Here is a 21,403-nt window from a genome sequence, read left to right on the forward strand (position 1 = left end):
GCTGGATCTTTCTTAATCACTGCTGCAATCTTTGGTGGTGATGGTTGGGTGCATTACTGAGCTGCTCCTTTTGTGATTCTTTGCTGCTTTGAGCTGCAGTAAATGACACTGATTCCTTCAGTTGGAGTCTGTGTCTTTGGTGCTGATCCTGCCCACTGGTAAAACAAAACTGGCACAGTCTGGCCAGATCACAGCAAAATGTCTCTTGTTAAATGTAAATGTGAGGAGTCGGTGCCATCAGAAATTCCCAGATGGGAAGCCCTTCCCTAGAGTTGGCTGGCTCTGGAGTGGGCTGAGGTTGCAGCACTGTGTGAGCAGTGGGGCAGTTGGTTAAAATAAGCTGAACCCCTGGGTGTCTTAAAATGTATCCAAAAATTGCATACGGAAAAGGAAAAGAACTTGTGGGTTTGGGCAGACAAAGATGAATTTGTTAGCAGTACCTTGGAAACAGCACCTTCAGAAGGAACATTGTTGGAATGCTCCCACATGGAGCAACAGAAGGTTTTAATCTTGAGCTCCGATGCATTTGTGCAAGTGAAATATTAATATGATAAAGAACTATGTACATATTTATAGTATAATAAGACCTTAATATATATATATATTGATATATATCTATTTTATATGTATGTCTATACCTATCTAGCTATATCTATATTTCTATACCAATATCTATGTATAAAGTAGTAATAATGTGAAATAGTGCTGACAATACTAATTTGGCAGCTTTGGCTGCTCAGGGATGTAACATTAAACACTCTACAGAAAAGGATTGGCCAGGACCCTAATGTTAGAGGTAAACTTTGTGAGATTGTATACAATGAAAAAAGGAGGAGGGGATGAAATTGTCTATTTTTACAGGGTTTGCTGATACTGTGATGCAGAGTGCTTTGTCTGTTACTGTGAAAAACACTGTGATTAAGACTGCAGTGTTTTTCATGTACCAGACTATCCTCAAGCTGCAGGATTTGTTGAACAGGTGAAGGGGTTGTTAAAAGAACAGTTGACAAAATGAGGAGATGGGAACCTGTCCCCATGGAGAACCCATCTCCCAGATGTGCTCCATACCCTTAACAATGGCCCACTGGGGAAATGGAAACCCTGTGGCTGTGCACAGCTGCACCCAATTTGCACCTACAACCATGGGCAGTGAGACTTGGACTGCCTGGGAAACTGTTCTGGGTGTGATGGCCCCTGGCAGGGCCAGCCCAGAGGTTGCAGGGCTGGACCTTCATGCATTGGAATTAATTAGGATAAATCCAAAGCAAAGGAAAGCTATCAATAGTGAGACAGGAATTCAGATTCCTCCAGGACACTTTGGTTTGGTAACTGCTCGCTTGGAGCTTGGCCTTGCAAAGGGTTCATGTCATGGCAGGAGGAATTGATGCAGAATATCAAGGAGAAACTACAATATTTTTGTTAAACAACACTGAACAAGATTGGATTATTCAACTCCATGACAGGGTAGCACAATAATTGATGTTGCAATTTTAAGAACAATTGTGAATAAAGGAGATCCGCCTCCAATCACCACCGTTTGTGGAGGTAAAGGGTTTGGATGCAGCAGTCCTAATAATGGAGCCAGAGTGTGGGCCCAGAGGCCAAAAGGCTCTCCCAAGGCACGTGAAGGAACAGCTCTGGGGAAAGACAGCACTGAATCCTGAAACCTGAGCAGGAACAATGGGAATATGTCCCTGCAGCCAAGTATTCTGTGTGATAACAAGGAGATATTACAGCATACTGTTTTACACATCCTGCCAGACCAAGTCTCCCTGTTTTCCCCAACGGCCCCTTTGGAAAATGCTCTGATCCACGGGGCTCCATGTGGAGGCTGCTGTGACACTGAGGGACTTGCACACAAATTCCATCCAGGAGCCTGGGTGCCCTCAGGGACTGGGACCCGGCCCCCTTCCAGCCAAAGGGGAAAGGGCCCCACCAAGCCTTGTTAGCCACAGACAACATGGTAAAGCTGAACAGCAAAGGACCTTGGAGGCATTGTTCTGGAATTAAAAAGGCACCAGCTCCATGGACAACAGAATTATTGTTCCTAACCCAAATGAGACTGAAGAAAAAGAATGAGTAACCTTGTCACTGAAGTACTGCTGATGTCTGTAAGTTGTATCTTGAGTGTCAGCCAGAAACTTTGTTTGCCACAAACACCTCTAGAGTTTCCCCAAGGATTCGTCATTAAATTCTTATGAGAATGTAAAGATCAAAGTAACCAAAATACTCAAAATATCTAATTGCTGGAAATGTTCTCAACCGATGCTGGGAGGAATGGGGTTCCCTTGGAGGGCCCAGGGAGGAGCCCTGGATCCATCAGCAGCCCACAGTGGGAAATGGGAAATCAGACCTTTGGTACTGGGAATGGGAGCTGCTGGGTGTGTGGACACTGCCCATAAACAGCTTCCTAAAGGATGGTTTGGGTCCTGTTTCCGGGCAATGCTGATGCCTCCCTTGAGGGTCCTTCGGAAGGACCACAAGGAAGAGTTGGGGGCCAAGAGAACATTTTCCACCCAAGGAGCGCCTTTGTTCTCAGAAAACCAAAGATTCTGGTTCACACTGTGCCCCATGTGCACTGCCCTGTCCTGCAGATATTACAAGATAAGTAAAGATATAAATTGATTATTAGAAAAAATAGCAAATGATCCTGTTAAAATATCCAATAGTACATCCCAGGAGCTCCAACAAACACAAATGGGGCACAGCCTGGGATTATCTGCTTGCTGGCCAGGGAGGAACCTGGGCTCTCATGGGACAGGAATGTTGCACTGCTATCTGATGGGCTTGAAGACAAACAGTCAGGAATCACCTTAACAGAAAAAGCAGTTGGAGAGTGGCAGCAAGAAGAAAATTTTTCTTGGTGGCATTGGCTTTGTGGCTGCCAAATTGGAGGCTGCTCTGAAATGAATTTGTGGCAGTGTCTGTTGTCATTGCAGTGTGAGCACTTGGTGTGTTATGATTTCATGTTAGAGTTGTTGTGACACTGTGATGGAAATGGAGTATTGAGACTTGTCTAGAAAGAGACACAGTCTCAAGAAAAAAGGGACATTTGATAAAATAACAGGGAATTGCAATTAATTAGGGCTGTTTTAAAAGGAATGGGAATTATAGCTCTGAGTAATGAACTTGAACAGCACTTAATTGAAGAACAAGACGCAATGCCTTTATGCTCAATACCTAAACCTAAACTGTGTTATTGAAATAATTGTTATGAATTGTAGTTCCACTGCAGATTAAAGGACCCAATTGAAGTCCTGAGGCCTCAGCACCAGGCCCTGACTGAGGCCTGAACACCAGGCCCTGAGCCAAAGCTCAGCTCTAGATAAACTTTGCCACCAAATCTTATATTTGTATCTACTCATTAATGAATCACTACGAGGAATATGATCTCTGTATGTGTTCATTGGTGAAACGTGTATTTACCTTTCTGTGTTTAAAAAACAGACAAGGCCCATCTGGCCTTGTTCGGGGGTGAAGGATCAAAGTCACCTCCCTTGGTTCATCCTGGGGCCCTGGCCAGGCTTTGGGAGGGACCCAAGAGGAGGATGAAACCAGATGTTCCCGCACTGGAAGTGCTGTCAGTTTGTTCATTCAGCACTGTCAGAGCTGGGCCCTCTCACAGCGAGGTTGGAGCCTCACCTGTGGCTGGAGGCACCTGCAGGAATTCCCAGTGTCCAGGAGTGGCTCTGCAGCCCTTGGCTGGGACAGCTTCCCCCAGCTGCTGTGTGGATCTGGGTGATGGTGAAGCCTGAGGGGAACTGGTGCTGGATCTTTCTTAATCACTGCTGCAATCTTTGGTGGTGATGGTTGGCTGCATTGCTGAGCTGCTCCTTTTGTAATTATTTTCTAATCATTATTTGATTTACTTTTGTAATTTTTGCTGATTTACCTTATATAAATGACACAATTCCTTCAGTTGGTGTCTGTGTCTTTGGTGCTGACCCTGCCCACTGCCAAAACTGACCCTGTGGGCTCCACAGAACCAAGGGGCCCTTGTGACACTGCAGGGCCTCCTGTAACCAGGGGACCATGGTGACCCTATGGGGCTTAATGGAACCAAGGAGCCATTGTGACATTGTGGGACGTCATGGAACCACATAGCCCATTCTGACACTGTGGGCACTCCTGGGGACAAGGGTCCATCATTTTCCTCTCCCTGGCCCTGCCCCAGCCCAGCAGAGCAGCAGAGCCAGGTCTGGCCCTGCAGGAGGAACTGCAGGCACTGGAGGTCAGGGACAGCCACTCTGGGTCTGGAATGCTCAGCAGATGCTCAGCTCGGGCAGCTCCTGCAGCCCCAGGGCCAGCCCCGCTGCCCAGCCCAGCAGCAGAGTTGGTCCCGGGGCTCCTCAGGCAGCTCCTGCTGGCCCAGGGACAGGCCAGCCTCTTGCCAGGGCTCCTCTGCACACCCACGGGCTCCTGCTCTGCTCCTGGCCCATGCCAGCTGCCCCCAGAGCCTTTCCCAGGGGAACACGTCTGTGCTGGCCCCAGCAGCCATTGCTGCAGCCCCTGCCCTGCTGCCCAGAGCTCCGAGCTGGGGCTGCTGCTCTGCAGAGCACGGGGGCTGTGCTGCCCGGGGCCCTGGGCTGCCTCTGCTGGGCTCTGCTGCTCAGCCTGGCACACAGAGGCAGCTGATGGTGCTCCCTGCACTCACCTCCTCCCACACAGGCTCTGCGGGACCATGGAGGGGGCTCAGAGGTGCCTGCCTTGTGCCAGGGCTGCCAGAGGGGCTTGGGGCTGCCCTGGATCCTCCTGGGGGAGTTCTCTGAAGGTCAGAGCAGGCAGTGCCCAGACTCCTTTCCCTGGGCCTGCTGTGTCCCTGGGCTGCAGAGCTCTCCTGGCTCACAGCAGACATTCAGTCCTTGATCTCGGGGTGAGCCCAGCCTGGCCAGGCCTGTGCCCAGTGAGCTCCACTCCCTGCTGGTCCCTGGCACACACTGTCCCTGCAGGTCCCCTGTGTTCTCCTGGCAGCTCCCAAGGCCCTCCAGACAAACCTTCCCCTGCCATCAGCCCTGGCACAAGCTGCAGAGCCCCAGGAAGGTTCAGCACTGACCATTCAGCATCTGATGGGCACTGACCATCAACAAGCAAAACCTGACTCAGACCTGAGTTCCCTGAAGGCCCCAGTAAGACCCTGATCTCATCCCACTGAGCCCTGGGAGAACAAGGAACACAAGGAGCCTCTTTGAGAGTCCTGAGAGTGACTCTGGATAGGAGCAAAGCCTCCCTGTCCTGCACTCAGGAGATGCCCTTTGCTGGTGGAGCTGCTGTGCTGGAGCCCAGCTGTGTCCCAGCAGTGCCCATGGCCTGTCCCTGCCTGAGGGCACAGCACGGACACGCAGCAGGACAGTGACCAAGCTGCCAGAGCACTCCAGCCTTGCACCAACAGCAGGGCTGGGGAGTGTGGAGCTGGGAGGAGCAGATGTGGAAAGAGGCAGGGCCATTGTCCCTGGCCGTGCTGCTGTGCTGGGAGCCTCTTCCCTCCACCTCTGCTCACAGGCACTGCCCCTGCAGAGACAGAGAAGGGCTGAAGAAATGCATAAGAAACATAAACCATGAAAACCACTTGTTTTTAATGAAATGCATAAGAAACAAGCCTCCTGAAATTCTTTGTGATGCAAAAGAAAAGTAGATGTTCATGTAAAAATGCTGAGTAGTACTCCAGTAATTTATGAAAAATATTATACCACCAGAAAAATAGTAAGGAAAAGTCCCAATGAAGAAACGGACAAATAGGAAAAAAATCATTAAGATTGTCAAGAGTTACATTCTGAAAGTTTTGAGCAGAAAAAAAGATAGTTCATTGATTCTGAAAAGATACAGTCATTATTTTCCTCAGGGTACCCTTGAGCTCCTGGTTCCTCAGGCTGTAGATGAGGGGGTTCAGGGCTGGGGGCACCACCGAGTACAGAAGAGAGACTGACAGATCCAGGGATGGGGAGGAGATGGAGGGGGGCTTCAGGTAGGCAAATGTACCAGTGCTGATGAACAGAGAGACCACAGCCAGGTGAGGGAGGCAGGTGGAAAAGGCTTTGTGCCGTCCCTGCTCAGAGGGGATCCTCAGCACAGCCCTGAAAATCTGCACATAGGAGAAAACTATGAACACAAAACAACCAGATGTTACACAGATGGAAAACACAATGAGCCCAAGTTCCCTGAGGCTGGAATTTGAGCAGGAGAGCCTGAGGATTTGTGGGATTTCACAGAAGAACTGGCCCAGGGCATTGCCATGGCACAGAGGCAGGGAAAATGTATTGGCTGTGTGCAGCAGTGAATAGAGAAAGGCACTGGCCCAGGCAGCTGCTGCCATGTGGGCACAAGCTCTGCTGCCCAGGAGGGTCCCGTAGTGCAGGGGTTTGCAGATGGACACATAGCGGTCGTAGCACATGATGGTCAGGAGGGCAAGCTCTGCTGAGATGAAGAACAGAAAGAAAAAGACCTGTGCAGCACATCCTGTGTAGGAGATGGTGGTGGTGTCCCAGAGGGAATTGTGCATGGCTTTGGGGACAGTGGTGCAGATGGAGCCCAGGTCGCTGAGGGCCAGGTTGAGCAGGAAGAAGAACATGGGTGTGTGCAGGTGGTGGCCGCAGGCTACGGCGCTGATGATGAGGCCATTGCCCAGGAGGGCAGCCAGGGAGATGCCCAGCAAGAGGCAGAAGTGCAGGAGCTGCAGCTGCCGCGTGTCTGCCAATGCCAGCAGGAGGAAGTGGCTGATGGAGCTGCTGTTGGACATTTGCTGTGGCTGCACATGGGGACCTGTTCATGGAGAAAGGACAGTGACAAGTCAAGAGAGGCTGCTTTGAGCCAAACCTGGGCCATCCCCTCTAGCTTTTCGTGCTGGGACTCACCCAGCCTTTTTCCTGTGCAGGGAAAACCTTCCCCCAGGTCCCTGCTTGAGCTCCAGTTGTGCTGGCTGAGTGTGCCAGGAGAAGCCAGGCCTGTGCGTGGGGGCTCTCAAGGAGCCATCCGTGCCCTGCTGCCCTGGGTTTGTGGGCCTGCTGTAGGTGGACAAGGCTGGATATTCAGGATTTGTCAGGGAGATCTATCCTAATGCAGAAAGGCTTGGTTGCATCTGCATTCCCAGGTCTAAAGCATGGCAGGAGCTGGTTTTAGGAATTGTTTTCCTACGAACACATCATTCCTGGCTCTCTGAGGTCAGAAATCCCCAGAATTCCTGCTGCATTCAAAATTTACCACTGAGAGATGAGAGAGGCAAAGGATTCCGTGTGGCTGAGGGAAGGTGAGGGGCTGCATGGGCTTGTTCCCAGCTGCCCTGGCTTTGCACCTTTGGCTGCAATCAGAGCACAGTCACACTCCTGGGTCACCCCGAGATAAACCAGACCCTGCCCCAGATCAGAGGGATCCCTGAATGTCTCACCCTCTCTCAAGGTCTCTGGGCAAGCTCTCAGCACCCCCTTGTGCCAAGGACACTCACGGCTCCCTTGGCAAACCCAGCAGCATTCCTGTGGCAGTTCTGCCCTTCCCCGTGGGACATTCAAGGAACTGCCAGAGGCTCTGGCACAGATTTGCACCCAGGAGGGCAGCTCAGAGCTTGGAAGGGCACAGCAAGGAGATCCCTGGCTGTGCCCATGATGGGATCTCAGGGAGGGGGCTCAGCTCATTCCCCTTTCCCATGGACTGCTTTGCCCACAGCCCCACAGGTCCCAGGGAAGCTTGGACACCCCATTCCCATGGACAGCCCTGCCTGGCAGGAATGCCAAGGGCAGTGCCTGACTCAGCTGCTGCAAATGCCAGAGCCTCCCTGAGAGCAGCAGATAACAGTGACAATATCAGGGCAGGGCAGAAACAAGAGAAGATGCTGTGGTGCTGTGCCTGAGAGGGCAGGGCAGAGACAGCCGGGCACTCAGGACAGTGCTCCCTGTGCCCAGCTGTGCCCGGCACCTCCCACACACCAACAGTGCCCTCCTGCCCCAGCACTGCTCTCTTCAGCCCCCTCTCCTTGCCTGAGCATCTCCCTGGGCCTGGACATTCCCTTCTGAGAGGAGCCTTGTCCCTGCCAGCGCTCACAGAGCCCATCCCACCCTGTGTGCCCTGGCCCCGGCCCTACAGAAACCTGCCTGTGTGCAGGGCCCTGGCTGGGGCAGGCTGTGTGTGCAGGTGGGCAAGGGCAGCTCAGGAGAGCCCTGCTGGGCCCTGCAGAGGTGATGCTGCTCCTGTCCAGGGCCGAGGAGTGGCTGAGGGCCCTTTGGGAGGCTCCCAGCAGAGAGACTGACCACCCCAAGTTACAGTTCTGGTGTCTCTGTAAATGTTCAAACATTCCTTTGATGATCTTGTGTGTCCAGTTCAACTCAGAATGTTTTGTGATTCTGGGATTAAACTTCCTGCTCTGCCTCTCTCATCCCTCTGTTTTCTCTAATAAAAAGAGAAGAAAACTCTTGCAAAGTTGTTAGAACAGTAAAGTAAAAAACAGACATTTATTGGAAGCTTCCAGGTATCCAAGTAGGAATTGGGCACAACTGATTTCAACAATTCATTAAGGTGGATTAATTAGGATATTTAACAGGAACCTCCAATAGGAGATTCTGTTTCCCCACTTACACACAGTTGCTCAACTCATAGGAGTTGGTCCAAGGGTTTCTTTGCCATCATTTTGGTATGACTGCTCACATTCTGGTGAAAAAACAAAATGTTCTTCTAGTAGGGCCTCTTCCTGATAATAAGACTATACAGTATCAGGAATGTATTTATACAGTCAACTTATTGTTCTAAAATCTAAGAGATGGGTTAGGAAATGTCCTAGAGTTAATTAGGGATTATAGTTAAAGAAGTATGTAATACTTGTTTAATAGACTTAATAAGAGTTCAATAGAGTTATGTAAGGGTTATAATTTTTAAAACTATATAATAGTAATTTTCAGAGCTATGAATACATGAAAATGTATCAAAAGGAAAAAATCTTTTTGTCATTACCCCAACTTTCCCATCCTTCTCCAAGCAGGAAAAGGAAAGCTCCTGATCTTTCCAGCAATGCCAGGCTTACCTTCTTTGGGAAGTGTCCTCCAGAGCTGTGCCGAGGCTGGTCTGGGGCTGGGAGCAGCCCTGCCCCACCCAGCCCCTCTCAGCAGCAGCACCTGCCCTGCTCAGGGTGGCTCCTTCCCCCCACAGCTTCTCCCCAGTGCTGGGAGCAGCTCCCCGGGCTGGCTGAGAGCTGTCCCTGGCAGGCAGCAGAGTCCCTGCCCCAGCACAGCGCCCTGGGCTGCAGGAGCCTGCTCTGCAGGACAGCCCTGGGCACCCCTGGCTGCACCCACAGCTGCTCAGCCCTGCAGCAGAGCCTGGCAACAGGAGCCGCCTTGGGCTGTGCCTTGGCTGGGGCAGCAGGGAAAGCCAGCCCTGCCCTGGGGCCACATCCCTGCCCTGGAGCAGCTCTGAGAGTGCTCCTGAAAGCTCCTAAAAGCTGTGGGATGTGCCAGCTCCAGGAGATCCCTGCAGGAGCTGCAGCTTCTCTTCCAAAGCCAGAGAATGACTGTTTCAAACCTGGGATGATTTCTGCTGTAGTGAGCCCTGAGTGAGCTCTGCTCTGTGCTCCCAGCTCAGGCTGAGTTTAATCACTCTGTGCCTCTGTGCTGCGTCCGGGGTGGCTGCAGGCAGTGCCCCAGCCCTGCTGGGCTGGCAGAAGAGCTGCTCATCAAGAGAAATGTGCTTTTGAAGCTCTTCTTGGTTGCCAGGAGCTGCCTCTGTGCCAGGAGCCCAGCCCAGCTCAGCAGCACAGACACAGCAGCAGGACTTTAATGACCCTCTGGGGCTTTGTGCTCAGGCCCTGAACATCTGTCCCTCAGAGGCAGCTGAAGAAACCTCTCCAGAACTCCAAGTCAGAATCACACTCCAAACTTTCTTGGACTTTTAATGGGTCCCACTGAGGGACACGACTGAGAAAGTGTCCCCAGGCCCCAGGCAGAGCAGAGAACTGGAGGCAGTGATGACAGGTGGGGACAAAGAGAAGCCAAGTCTTGGTGGCCTGGGGCACAGCAGCAGGGTCTGTGCCACCAAGGGCTGGGAGGAGACACCTTGTCCTGAGGCCCTGGGGCCTCCTGGCACAGCCCCAGCCAGGCTGGGCACTGTCAGCGCCTTGTCCTGCCCTCAGCATCCCCCCCTAGCCCACATCCCAGTGGCCTCAAGGATCTGCTGGAAGGAGTCCCCGGGGAGCCTTGCTCAGCAATGGCCCTGGGGGCTCCTGAATGCTCCCAGGGACTGCAGGTTCTTCAAAGGACTTTGGGTTTGGCTTTTGCCTTGGAGTCTCTGAGAGGTTTGTGCAATCATGGCCTCCAATTATCTGCTGTAATTAGTCCCTGGAAAGGCTTTGTCAGTAACAACACTCAGTGGGGCTCATTAATGCTTCAGGGTACTTCAGTTATTTTAAGGTACTTGGAGTTTCCCTTTTGATACAGACTCTGTGAGAGGTTTGTGCAAGCATGGCCCCAATTATCTGGTTTAACAAGTCCCTTGAGAGCTTTGTACTGACACTCAGTGGGGCTCATTAATACTTTGAGATACTCCAGGTTTGTTAAGGTATTTAGGATTTTTCCTTTCCACACTGAGTCTCTGAGAGGTTTTTGTGCTATCCTGGCCTCCAATTCTCTCCTCCAAGGAGTCCATGAGGAGCCTGTGTTGGGGATGGACCTGAGTGGGACCCATTCATGGCCCTAAACATTTTGGGTGTTTCCTCTGACTTTGACTCCTGGAAAGGTTTGTGCAATCTCTGAACTGTTCCTGAGGTTCAAGGGCTCAGCTCCAAATGCATCACAGGGCTCATTAGGATCCAGGAAGTCCTGACTATGGCTCTGCTTTGATTTCCCCCTGTTCTTCAGCTGTTCTTCAGGAAGTTTTCTCTAGTAGTTTTGGTTTCGCAATTTCAGATTTCTTGGCGAATGCATCAATTATTGTGGTGTGTTCAATGTTGGCTAATTATGAGTGCCCTCACATTAATATTGTTACTTGTTTCCTGATATGAGATGGGATTAGGAGAAAGAGCAAACAGTACCAAAACTTCAAAAGGGTGCAAAGCAAAATTTATTAACAGTAACTACAAGAAAGAGTAATAAGAATCAGAACAAAACTTTCAGAACACTTCTCTCCCTACAACCTTTACTTTCCCACTGCCAATGTAAAGAGACAAAACCTAAAATGTTCAGTTTATCACTTGTAGAATAGTCTTTCTTCAGTTCTCTTGGGGAGAGGAGTTTCTCTTTCATGCGATGGAGACTTCTCCATAAGAAAACAGTTCTCTCACGGCTCTCAATTTCCACAAATAGCAGCTGCTTGGAAAATCTGCAATCGTGAATTCCCTCCCATTTTTTCACAGCCTTTCCCACAGCTGTGTTTATGGGTCATGTCACCAGATGGGGTATTACTTTCAAGACAAGCTGTTTAAGACCAAAGTTTTTCTTCATCTATTTCTGAAATCATCTTTATCTCTGGGAACAGAGATCTTCTTCTTCTCTCCCTTAGGCACAGGGTCCTATCACTCTTCTTTCTCTCTTTTCAAATTTCTCATGGGATATCACAGCTACTTCAACATATGCTTACTTTAGCATGGAGGCCTTTGCTGAACAAATCATTTCCTCATCCTTTTCAATGCATTATAGTGAAAACGAGAGTCTGTTGTAGCAATTATATTCTTCTCCATAGCTTTACAAGAGGATTTCAGCTCCGAGATAAGGCATCTCCTCATCCCTCCCATCTGGGACTCAACTTCCCCTTCACTGACCTTGGTGTTCTCATGTTGCTCCTCTATGTGCCTGCACTTTTTAAGAGTTAATATCTCCCTGGGGCCTGCAGATGGTTCCGTGACCCCGGCCGGGCTGGGTCCTTGCGGCCGGAGCTGTTTTACCATGGAGGTTTCTGCAGCGGCTGCGCTGGGGCTGTGTCAGGATGGGCCGCGCTGGGGCAGGGCCAGGATCTCAGCAGCCAGGCCAGAACACAGCAGCAGCACGGCCGGGGCCCATGGCTTCTCCTCCCCCTGCCCGGGGCTTGCGGGTGAACCCCAAGGGTGGCAGAATCTTGGCCGAGCCGGCCCGGCCCGGGGCTGCTCCTGGGGCCCGGCGGATCCTGGCTGGGCCCGGGCTGGCGGCGGGGCAGGGCTCGGCAGCGCCCAGGTGTTGGCAACCGCAGCCATGGCCCGGCCCGGCCTCGGCCCCGCGGCCTCCCCTGCCCTGCCCGGCAGCCGATGGGGCCTGGGGGGCTCCCTGGGAAGGGGCCCGGCCCCACGGCAGGAGCCGCCCAGCCCGGCCCGGCTGAGACGGGGGCTGGGCCAGCCTTGTTACCTCTTTGCTGGCCAGAAGGGAAAGAGACCCTCTGTGGCTTTTTCGTCTTTAACATGTGTCTTCACAGAGGCATGAACAGTTTACTTAGGGGTTTAACAGACTGTCTGTCCTCAAAGCTAATTACTGATTGGTTTTTTTGTCACACATCCACAAAATTGCTAGCAGCTTCTCTATAGAACATCACTTCCATGATGCAAACCCCCCACAACAGCACAGAGCACAGAGCTCCTTTTTCCATATGTAGTAGTCATGAGCCGTAAGCCTCAAAACCCATTTTTGGGAGATCTCTGGGCCCTGTCCAAAGTGTGTCCAAATGAAAATATTCAACTCATAGTCTAAGAAAATCACCAGAGGACAGTGCCATCCTGACGTGCCTGTCCTGGCTCCTTTTGTCTGGGAGCAATCCATGGGTATACAGAATTTGGGAGGCCAAATTCTCATTTTGGCCATGGCCCCTGGACGTGAAAGTCAGTTCTTTTCCTAAGGAATGAAGGAACAGAGCCCTAGTGTTTCAGGGCAGATGAGAGGTAACCAGCAGAGGCCAAGGCCAGCCAGAGGTGCCAGGTTTTATTCGGAGAGATACCCCTCCAGGAGCTGATGAGAGGCAGCCCTTGACATCCCAAGATCATCCAGACCTGTCAGGTGGCCCCTGGGAGGCCAAGCCAGCCAGACCTGTTCCATGTTCCCTGGGTTCCATCAGGCCCCACAGAGCCATAATGGTCTCTGGGCTCCATGAAGCCCCGCTGTGTCACCATGGCCCCTTGGTTCCATGGGCTCCAGTGGTGCCACAATGATCCCCTTGGTTCCATGAGGTCCCCACAGTGTCCCAGTGATCTCCAAGGGAAGGAAAGAACCCAGCCCCAGTGTTGCAGGGGCAGTCACCAGAGGCCAAGGCCAGCCAGACTTGATGGTATTGGCAGATTTTGCCTGGGATCAATTCTTGGATATGCAGACTTTTAGAGGTGGAATCCCAATTTCACACATGGACACCAGAGGAGAAGGATGTTCTGTTCCATAGGAAGGAAAGCACAGAACACCGGGGTTTGAGGGGCAGATGAAAGGCAGCCATCAGAGGCCTAGGACAGACAGACCTCTCTGTCCTGGTAGCTTTTGTCTGACAGCTACCCTTGGATATAGGGGATTTTGGAGGTGGAATCCCAATTTCAGCCATTTTTGTGTAGATAAGGACAGTTCTTTTCCATAGGAGGGAAAGCACAAAGCCCAAGGGTTTCAAAGGCTGAAGAGGAGAGAGGTGGCTCCTGGGGTCCAAGCCAGCCAGACCTGTTTGTTCTGGCAGCTTTTGTCATGGAGGAATCCTTGGATATATGGAATTTGGTAGGAAGAATCTCAGTTTTGTCCATGGGCACCTTGAGAAGAAGAATGGTTCTTTTTCATTGGAAGGAAAGCACCGACACCCAGTGTTTGGAAAGCAGATGAGACGCAGCCCCCAAGAGGCCAGGGGCAGCCAGACCTGTCTGTCCTGCCATCTTTCATTGGGGGGAAATCCTTGGATGTATGGAGTTCTCGAGATGGAATCCCAGATTTGACAATGGGCACCTGGTCAAGATGGATGGGGTTTTTTGTATTGGAAAGAAAAGTGCAAAGTCCAGGTGTTCTGGAAGATGATAAGAGGTGGCCACCCTTAGGACAAGCCAGCCAAACCTCTCTCTGCTGGCACCTTTTGTCTAGGGGCTATCCTTGGACATTTGGCATTTTGGAGGTGGAATTTTGGCCATGGGCACCTGGACAGCAAGAAGAGTTCTTTTCATTAGGAAGGAAAGCACAGAGCCTCAGTGTTTCGGAGGCAGATGAGTGCCAGCCCTCAGGAAGCCAAGGCCAGACAGACTTGTCACTCCTGGCAGCTTTTGTCTGGGAGTTATCTTTGGATATAGGGAATGCTGGAGGCAGATGCCCAATTTTAGCCATGGGTGCCTAGTCCAGATGGATGTTTTTTTCCCATAAGAAAGAAAAGCACATGGTCCCAGTGTTTCAAAGGCAGATGAGAGGTGGCTCCTGGATGGCCAAGGCAGCCAGAGCTGTCTCTCCTGGCAAATTTCATCTGGAAACAATCTTTGCATATAAGGAAATTTGGAGGAGGAATCCCAATTTTGACAATGGGCCCCTGGAGGAGAAGGAGAGTTCTCTCCCCTAGGAAGGAAAGCCCAGAGCCCCAGTGCTTCAAGGGCAGATGAGAAGCAGCCCTCGACATGCCAAGGGGTCAGCTGGACCTGTCAGGTGGTCCCCAGGAGGCCCAGCCAGCCAGACCTGTTCCATGTTCCCTTGGTTTCCTGGGACTCCACAGTGTCACAATGGCCCCATGTTTCCATGAGGCCTTGCAATGTCACAACTGCTTTGTGGTTCCACAAAGCCCTGATGTGTCACCATGTCCCCTCGGCTCCATGCGCCCTCGCTGTGTCACAATGGCTCTTCTGTGACACTACAGGCTCCACAAGGTCACCATGGACCCTTGGTTCCTTGGGGCCCCTGTGTTTCACAATGGAGACCCTCCTGGATTGCCAAGCAGATTGCATTCTCTTTGCCATCTGTATGGCAGTTGTCTTCTGTTAAGTGGGCAGTTTTCCTTATCTCTTCCACACCCACTCCTCCCTCCAGGCAGACATCTGCTGATAACAGGCTATTGAATGTCACTGCATGACTGATAAGAGCTACAGCACCCCATTGTGAGATGATCTGCCCAGAGGGGAGAGCCAAGCATTCCTACCCAGATATAATCTTGAAATTCTGGAACACCAGCATGGCTTTCTCCACTGGATTTCCCAGAGGAACAGCAGCTGCCTCTTCCACTGGGTCTTCAGAGGAAGACTGCACCTTTCTAAAGGACCCCTGCTCCAGCAGAACCACACCTGACACTCCAGGAGGACTGCAGCCACCATTCCAATTGGACTGCTACCAACACCCTGAGCAACAGGGTGTCAGGTTGTGTTCTGACTCTGTCAGTGTTGTCTTGGTTTACTGCATTGTTTATTTTATATTTTTATTTTTTCTCTAATAAAGAACTGTTATTCCTGCTCCCATAGTTTTTCCTGAGAGCCCCTTAATTTCAAATTTATAACAATTCAGAGGGAGGGGGTTCACATTTTACATTTTAGGAGAGGCTCCTGCCTTCCTTAGCAGACACCCGTCTTTCCAAAGGAAGAGAGGGAGTGACATCAACCTCTGCTTAATAATTGGTTTTGCTTTAATGCAGTTATGTTGAAATCACTTCCTAGTATATTACTAGTATATTATATAATATGATATTATATATTATATATGATATATGTTACAGCTGTTATACCTAGGTGTAAATTTTTCAGATTAAGATAGTATTGTCTAATCATTACCATAATAGATAATATATATCTACAGAAATCTATATGTTTGCCATCCTTAATCCTATATATAGGATAGAATATATATATAAAATTTATAAAAATATATAAATAATAAATAAATATAGATAGGTAGATGATAGATAGGTAGATGATAGATAGATAGATAGATAGATAGATAGATAGATAGATAGATAGATAGATAGAAAAATAGATAGATAGACAGATAGATAATATAGATAATATATAGGTTATATATCTCTGGTTTGCCATCCTTAATCCTGTGGGACAAATTCTATAAAGGTTTCATTCCACCTTTATAATTCTTTACATACAAAATCTTGAAAGTCTGGGACTGGCATTGGAAACAGCTGCTCCAAGGCTCCTCTCACAAAAAGAAGTTTAGAAAGCTTGGAGGTCCTTGCAGGTGTGTGGAGATCTGTAGGAGCCATTGGAGGTCAAATTTACTGCCCAATTAACAGAAGATAACTGCCCTACCTGTGACAGATGGCAAATAGAATACACACATTATCTTTCAATCCAGAACAACAGGAATTCAAATTAATAAAATGTAACTTAACATTACTCAAATCTAACAATAATGAGGCTTAACTTTGCTTAATCTAATCAACCCTGAATTTGCATTACATTAAACATCACAGAATCAAAAATTAATATCCTTAAAAGTTATACATACAACAAAATTTAACTTATTCTGTTGCTATTAATGGAAAAAAGGCACTGAAAAGTTGAACAATCTGTGAATGAAATAACAGCATGAAGGATTTACTGGAGGGATTAAAAGGATGTAATAAGTATGTCATGATTTTATGTAAATTAGTTTTGAGAGAAGCCCATGGCAGCACAAATTTTATGCAAGCATGAATTTACTAATGCCTTTTAAAGTGCAGTTTTACTGAAGGAAACAACAATGTGGAATTCGGCAATCTGCCCAGCAAACCAGCACCTTCTTGAAATTGTATTTAGTGTCATTCCAGATGGTCAATTTACCAGCATTTCTGTTAAAGAACCTCCAGCAATCGCCGTGGTGGGGGGGCCTGGCGGAGCCGCGCCGGAGGCTCGGGGGAACCGCGCCGGGAGCAGCCGAGCCACGCACCCCAAACCGCCCGCGGTTCCCCCTCCTGCCCCAGAGCCTGTGAATGTGCCTCCGTGCCAGAGGGAAGGGGAAGGAGATCCCCCAGTGCATCCCCAGCAGGACGGCGTTGGCAGTGGGGTTGTCCTGCAGCCAGCGGCCATGCTGGGCTGGGAGATGGAGCAGGAGAGAGGGGGAAAGGGACACTGACTTCCTCCTCACCTGCCTGCGTGTCTCTGGGCATCCTCCTCTTCCTTGCAGTCTCCTCCTCCATTGGTCCGAGATTTGGCAATGGGAAATCCCGGTTTGGGAAAAAACAAGGGATGAGCACAGTGAGGCTGAAGGTCCTTTGCCCAAGTCCATCTCTAGAAGTCACCTGGTGTCCATAAAAACCTTCAAAAAGCACAAGTGAATCTAAAAAAGCCACCAGGAGTGTCTCACTTCCAGTCTCATCTCTCTGGGGTTCTGGTGGACCCCCCTCTCATCGCTGCCAAAGATCCCATAGCTCCTGGGGATCCCCCCTCTCCAGGGTCCTGCTTAGGGATGCTGGGGGGTTTTGGCGTCCTAGGGTCCCCATCTCCAGCCTCCACCCAATCCAGTTACTTGGGGCTCTCTCCTCTCCCCACTGCCCTCTGCTGGTTTAGGGTAAATTTGGGAGAAAACCTCCAAAAGGGGATTCCACTAGAAAGCAAATTCAACTGGCCCCTCCATCAACCAGTTCAGGAAAAGATTTCCTTGGAGAAAAGTGGAAAAAAACCTGGTTATTTAACAGGCAAGGAATTCACGAGCAGAGCAAATGACCAATATTAAACAACAAAACTTCTTGCCACTCCAAAAGAGATGACAAACTCAGCAAGTCCCTCCCTGGGCTGTAGCTCAGCTCACTCATTCTCTTATCAGTCTTATATCAGTCTTTTATCAGTTCCTCCAGCGCTGGAAAAGCCACAGCCCAGGCTCGGCCCAATGGGCCACAGGTGTGAGCTGCAGGTGCCCTTCTGGGTGTTCAGTGCAGAGCAGGTTAAAACAACTCCAAACAAAAAGAAAAACCACAGTCCAGGGAACTTATCTGCCTCAGAGAGCTAAAAAAAGCCTAAAAGCCAAGGAGAGCCCTGTCCCACCATCTGTCCCTCCAGGAGCTGGAATGTGGAGGAGTGAATGCAGTTTCTAAAACAAACTGCAGCTTCTTCCTCCCTCCCTCCCTTCACTCTCAGAACCAGCCTTAAATGTGCAGAACTCATTTCTGGGCTAAAAAGAAAAATGGGGGTACGAGCATGATCCCAGGTCCAGCCCTTCTAGGAGTTTGGGGGTGTCTCTGTCCCTCTGACCCCGATGATGTTTGGTTGGGGTCACACCAGGGCTGAGAGGGACAGAGACACCCCTGGCCTCCCCAGGGATGAGAAGGTCGGAGAGCCCCCCCAGCCCCGAGCACCCTCAGTGGTGAGAGGGACACAGAGCCCCTGGTCCCCAGCCCTGCACAAGCATTCCCTGAGGCCAGTGGGATGGAGAGACCCCTGAGCATCGCCCAGGGTGAGGGGACAGAGACCCCTGAGCATCCCCTGGGCTGAGAGGGACAGAGACTGCCCCGAGCATCCCCTGGCATGGGGGTGAGAGGGAGGGAGACCCCCAGGCATTCCCTGAGGTGGGAATGATGGAGACCACCTCAGGAATGGCCTGGGGTGACAGGGACAGGGACAAAATCCCCCCAAGCCCCTCCCAAGCATCCCTCAAGCATCCCCTGGGCACTGGACAAAATAAACTTGGCAGAAATCAAACTTAACACTGCATTAAATGCCTTGAGGAACATTTGCTCTTGCCACAAGTCACTTGTGATGGAAATGTAAACAAATCCCAAACATTAATAAACCGCCAATAGAAGCAATTCTGTGGCAATTCCAAGTTTCATCGGTTCCTGCACAGCTCCAGCTTGGCAGCTGGCAGGTTACAAAGAAACAAAAAGATGGAAATTTGGCCCAAGATTATTAAAAGGAAGGAAAAACTCTGTATAGCTGTGACAAACGTGACAGCAACGAAGACACATATGATTTTCATATGTGGCCAAGTCTCCAAGCCTGTGAATTCAGGACTAATTTAGGAATCTAGCTACTTGAGCTGGGCTTCCTGTGGGACTTCTGGCAGCCTTGCGTTCCTCATGTTGGGGTGAAAGAACCTTGTCAGTCTTGCTGGTATCATTTGCTCCCTTTCCTCCAGTGATTTTAATGAAATTTTCAAGGGAGGACAACAAAATATTTTTGTTACACTGGCCAGCCACAGCAGCCATTTTCCTCATCAGTTCTCCCACAAGTCCCTCAGAAGAAGCGGTGTCCAATTTTCCAAGAGTTCCTCCAGACAGAACCACAGCCACCTCAGAGGAGGGAAATATGCTGTTGTCAAAGGCACTTGGGGTCAGAGAACAGTGCCTAAACTCACTGTGCCAAAATAATGTCACAATCTGCTTAAAAAAATTGTTAGAGAGATGCCTCTGCCCGTTACGAGGCTAATGAGACCAAATCCAAAGTGGATAGTATTGAACAGTCAATGTGAGGTAGAGAGAGAGATGGAAAGAAGGAGAAAAGCAGGGGAGAACAAGGGAGGTACAGGGACAGAGACCTCCCCTGGGGTGCAGCAAGCGTGACATTGTCCCCTGTATGCATGGCCTTCCCGGGGTGGGGGTTTTACACCTGAGCCAGTTTGGGTAAGGGGGGTGGTGTTCACCCCCCTGAGCTGGGATTACCCCACTGTTTCAGGTTGCAGTGCAAGATGTAACCAAATGCATGTTTTCCATCACCATCTTCACAAACTGTTATAAACAGGCAGGGCAGTGTTCTTTATCTCTTCCATGACTCAGCCCTGATAACGCCCTCCAGGGGCTCTCTTCTGTGAATGGGCCATTGAGTGTCCCTGCAGGACTGGTAAAATGACATCATCCCATTGTGGGATGCTCCGCCCAGGGGGAGGAGCCAAGCATTCCTACCTGGATATAAGCTGAAGCTTACAGCCCCAGGAGCAGCTTGCGTACTGGATTGCCAGAGGACAAGAGCTCCATAGGCACCACTGGACCTTCAGAGGAAGACCAGACCCTTCTACAGGATCACTGCTTTGACAGAATCACGATCATCACTGCAACAGGACTGCAGCCACCATTTAATGGGACTGCTCCCACCACCCTGAGCAACAGGGTGCCAGGTTATATCCTGACTCTGTCAGTTTAAGGCAGTGTTTCTGTATCATTGCCTTGATCTTAATTTTCTTGTTAAATTGTAATTCTGGCTTAAAATCTCCCCCTGGTTTGCCTTCAAACCAGTACAAAACTCAATGCACTAATCTCTTGTTTTCCTCCCAAAACAGAATTTTACATCCCAAACCCACCGCCAGATGGAGGAGATGGCTGTGAGGAAAAGGAAGATGCTCCGAGACACTCAGGCAGGTGAGGAGGAAGTCAGGACCCTTTTCCCCCTCCCTCCTGCTCCATCTCCCTGCCCAGCACAGGCCAAGGCTGCAGGACAGCCCCACTGCCAACACCGTCCTGCGAGGGATGCACTGGGGGGATTTCCTTCCCCTCCCCTCTGGCACGGAGGGAAATCCCATCCTCTCCTTCCCCTGTCTTCCTCAGAAAACAGGCTGAGAATAGAGACCAGGGAGGACAAATCCCCATGGCAGAACCTCATGGAAGAGGCAGATTTGAGCGGCTCCATGGCACAGGAATCTAACAAGGAGGAAAATTCCCTGAGATCCCGCAGGAGGAGGGGCTTCAAACCCAGCCCAGGGTGCTCTGAGGAGGAAAGACCCACTCTGTGCCAGGAAGGTGGACAGAGCTTCAGCCAGGGCTTGGAGATGGTGGTCCATGAGCAGCTTCATGATGGGGAGAAGCCCTACAAGTGCTTGGAGTGTGGGAAGAGCTTCAGGCAGAGCAGCACCCTGATCAGCCACCAGATGATCCACACTGGGGAATGGGCCTACGAGTGTGGGGAATGTGGGAAGGGCTTCAGCTGCAGCTCAAAACTTGTCAGGCATCAACGCATCCACACTGGGGAGAGGCCCTACGAGTGTCCTGAGTGCCAGAAGAGGTTTCACACCAGCTCGAATCTCCTCTGCCACCAGCGGATTCACACAGATGAGAGGCCCTTCCACTGCTCTGACTGTGGGAAGAGCTTCAAGTACAACTCCTACCTCATGAAGCACCAGCGCATCCACACTGGGGAGAGGCCCTACCCGTGTCCCCAGTGTGGGAAGAGGTTTCACATGAGCTCCAATCTCCTCCAGCACCAGCGGATTCACACAGATGAGAGGTCCTTCCGCTGCTCTGACTGTGGGAAGGGCTTCAACCGCAACTCCCACCTCGTCACCCACCAGCGTATCCATACCCGGGAGAGGCCCTACGAGTGTCCCCAGTGTGGGAAGAGCTTCAGACAGAGCTCTCATTTGAGCAGACACCAACACAGTCACCAGTAAGGGAAGACATGCAAATGCTGCAACTGCAGGAAGAGCTTTGGGCACTGCTCCAACTTCATCCCCCATGGGAGAACCACGTTTGGAAGAGCCCTGGTGATACATGTTCACTGTGATCCATGCTGGGAAGACACCTGTTCGTTTTCCTGCCCCTGCCAATGACATGATGTGAGCCTGAAGAACATGAGGGTCTGGCCAGGGCTGTGTCATTACATTCATTCCAACCTCAGGTCATTGGCAGGGGCAGGAAA

At 50.5% G+C, this 21,403-nt stretch overlaps 2 protein-coding genes across 2 annotated transcripts in view; one reads left to right on the forward strand and one right to left on the reverse strand.

The window, feature by feature from the left end:
* The window catches only part of LOC135291580 (zinc finger protein 883-like), a gene marked incomplete at its 3' end in the record, with an annotated part of 107,037 nt that extends 85,903 nt beyond the window's left edge, over positions 1-21,134 (forward strand). Inside the window, exon 4 of the mRNA XM_064405862.1 lies at positions 20,556-21,134. Within this exon, the coding sequence (XP_064261932.1) occupies positions 20,556-21,134 (579 nt within the window). The remainder of the gene's footprint in view (positions 1-20,555) is intronic.
* On the reverse strand, positions 5,801-6,733 carry LOC135291562 (olfactory receptor 14C36-like). The gene has a single exon (XM_064405840.1). It carries the CDS (start codon positions 6,731-6,733, stop codon positions 5,801-5,803), a length of 933 nt encoding a protein of 310 aa, XP_064261910.1.
* Positions 21,135-21,403: the final 269 nt, after the last annotated feature.

Source organism: Passer domesticus, assembly GCF_036417665.1.
Source record: "Passer domesticus isolate bPasDom1 chromosome 8 unlocalized genomic scaffold, bPasDom1.hap1 SUPER_8_unloc_1, whole genome shotgun sequence".
In the NCBI taxonomy this organism is placed as follows: Eukaryota; Metazoa; Chordata; class Aves; order Passeriformes; family Passeridae; genus Passer; species Passer domesticus.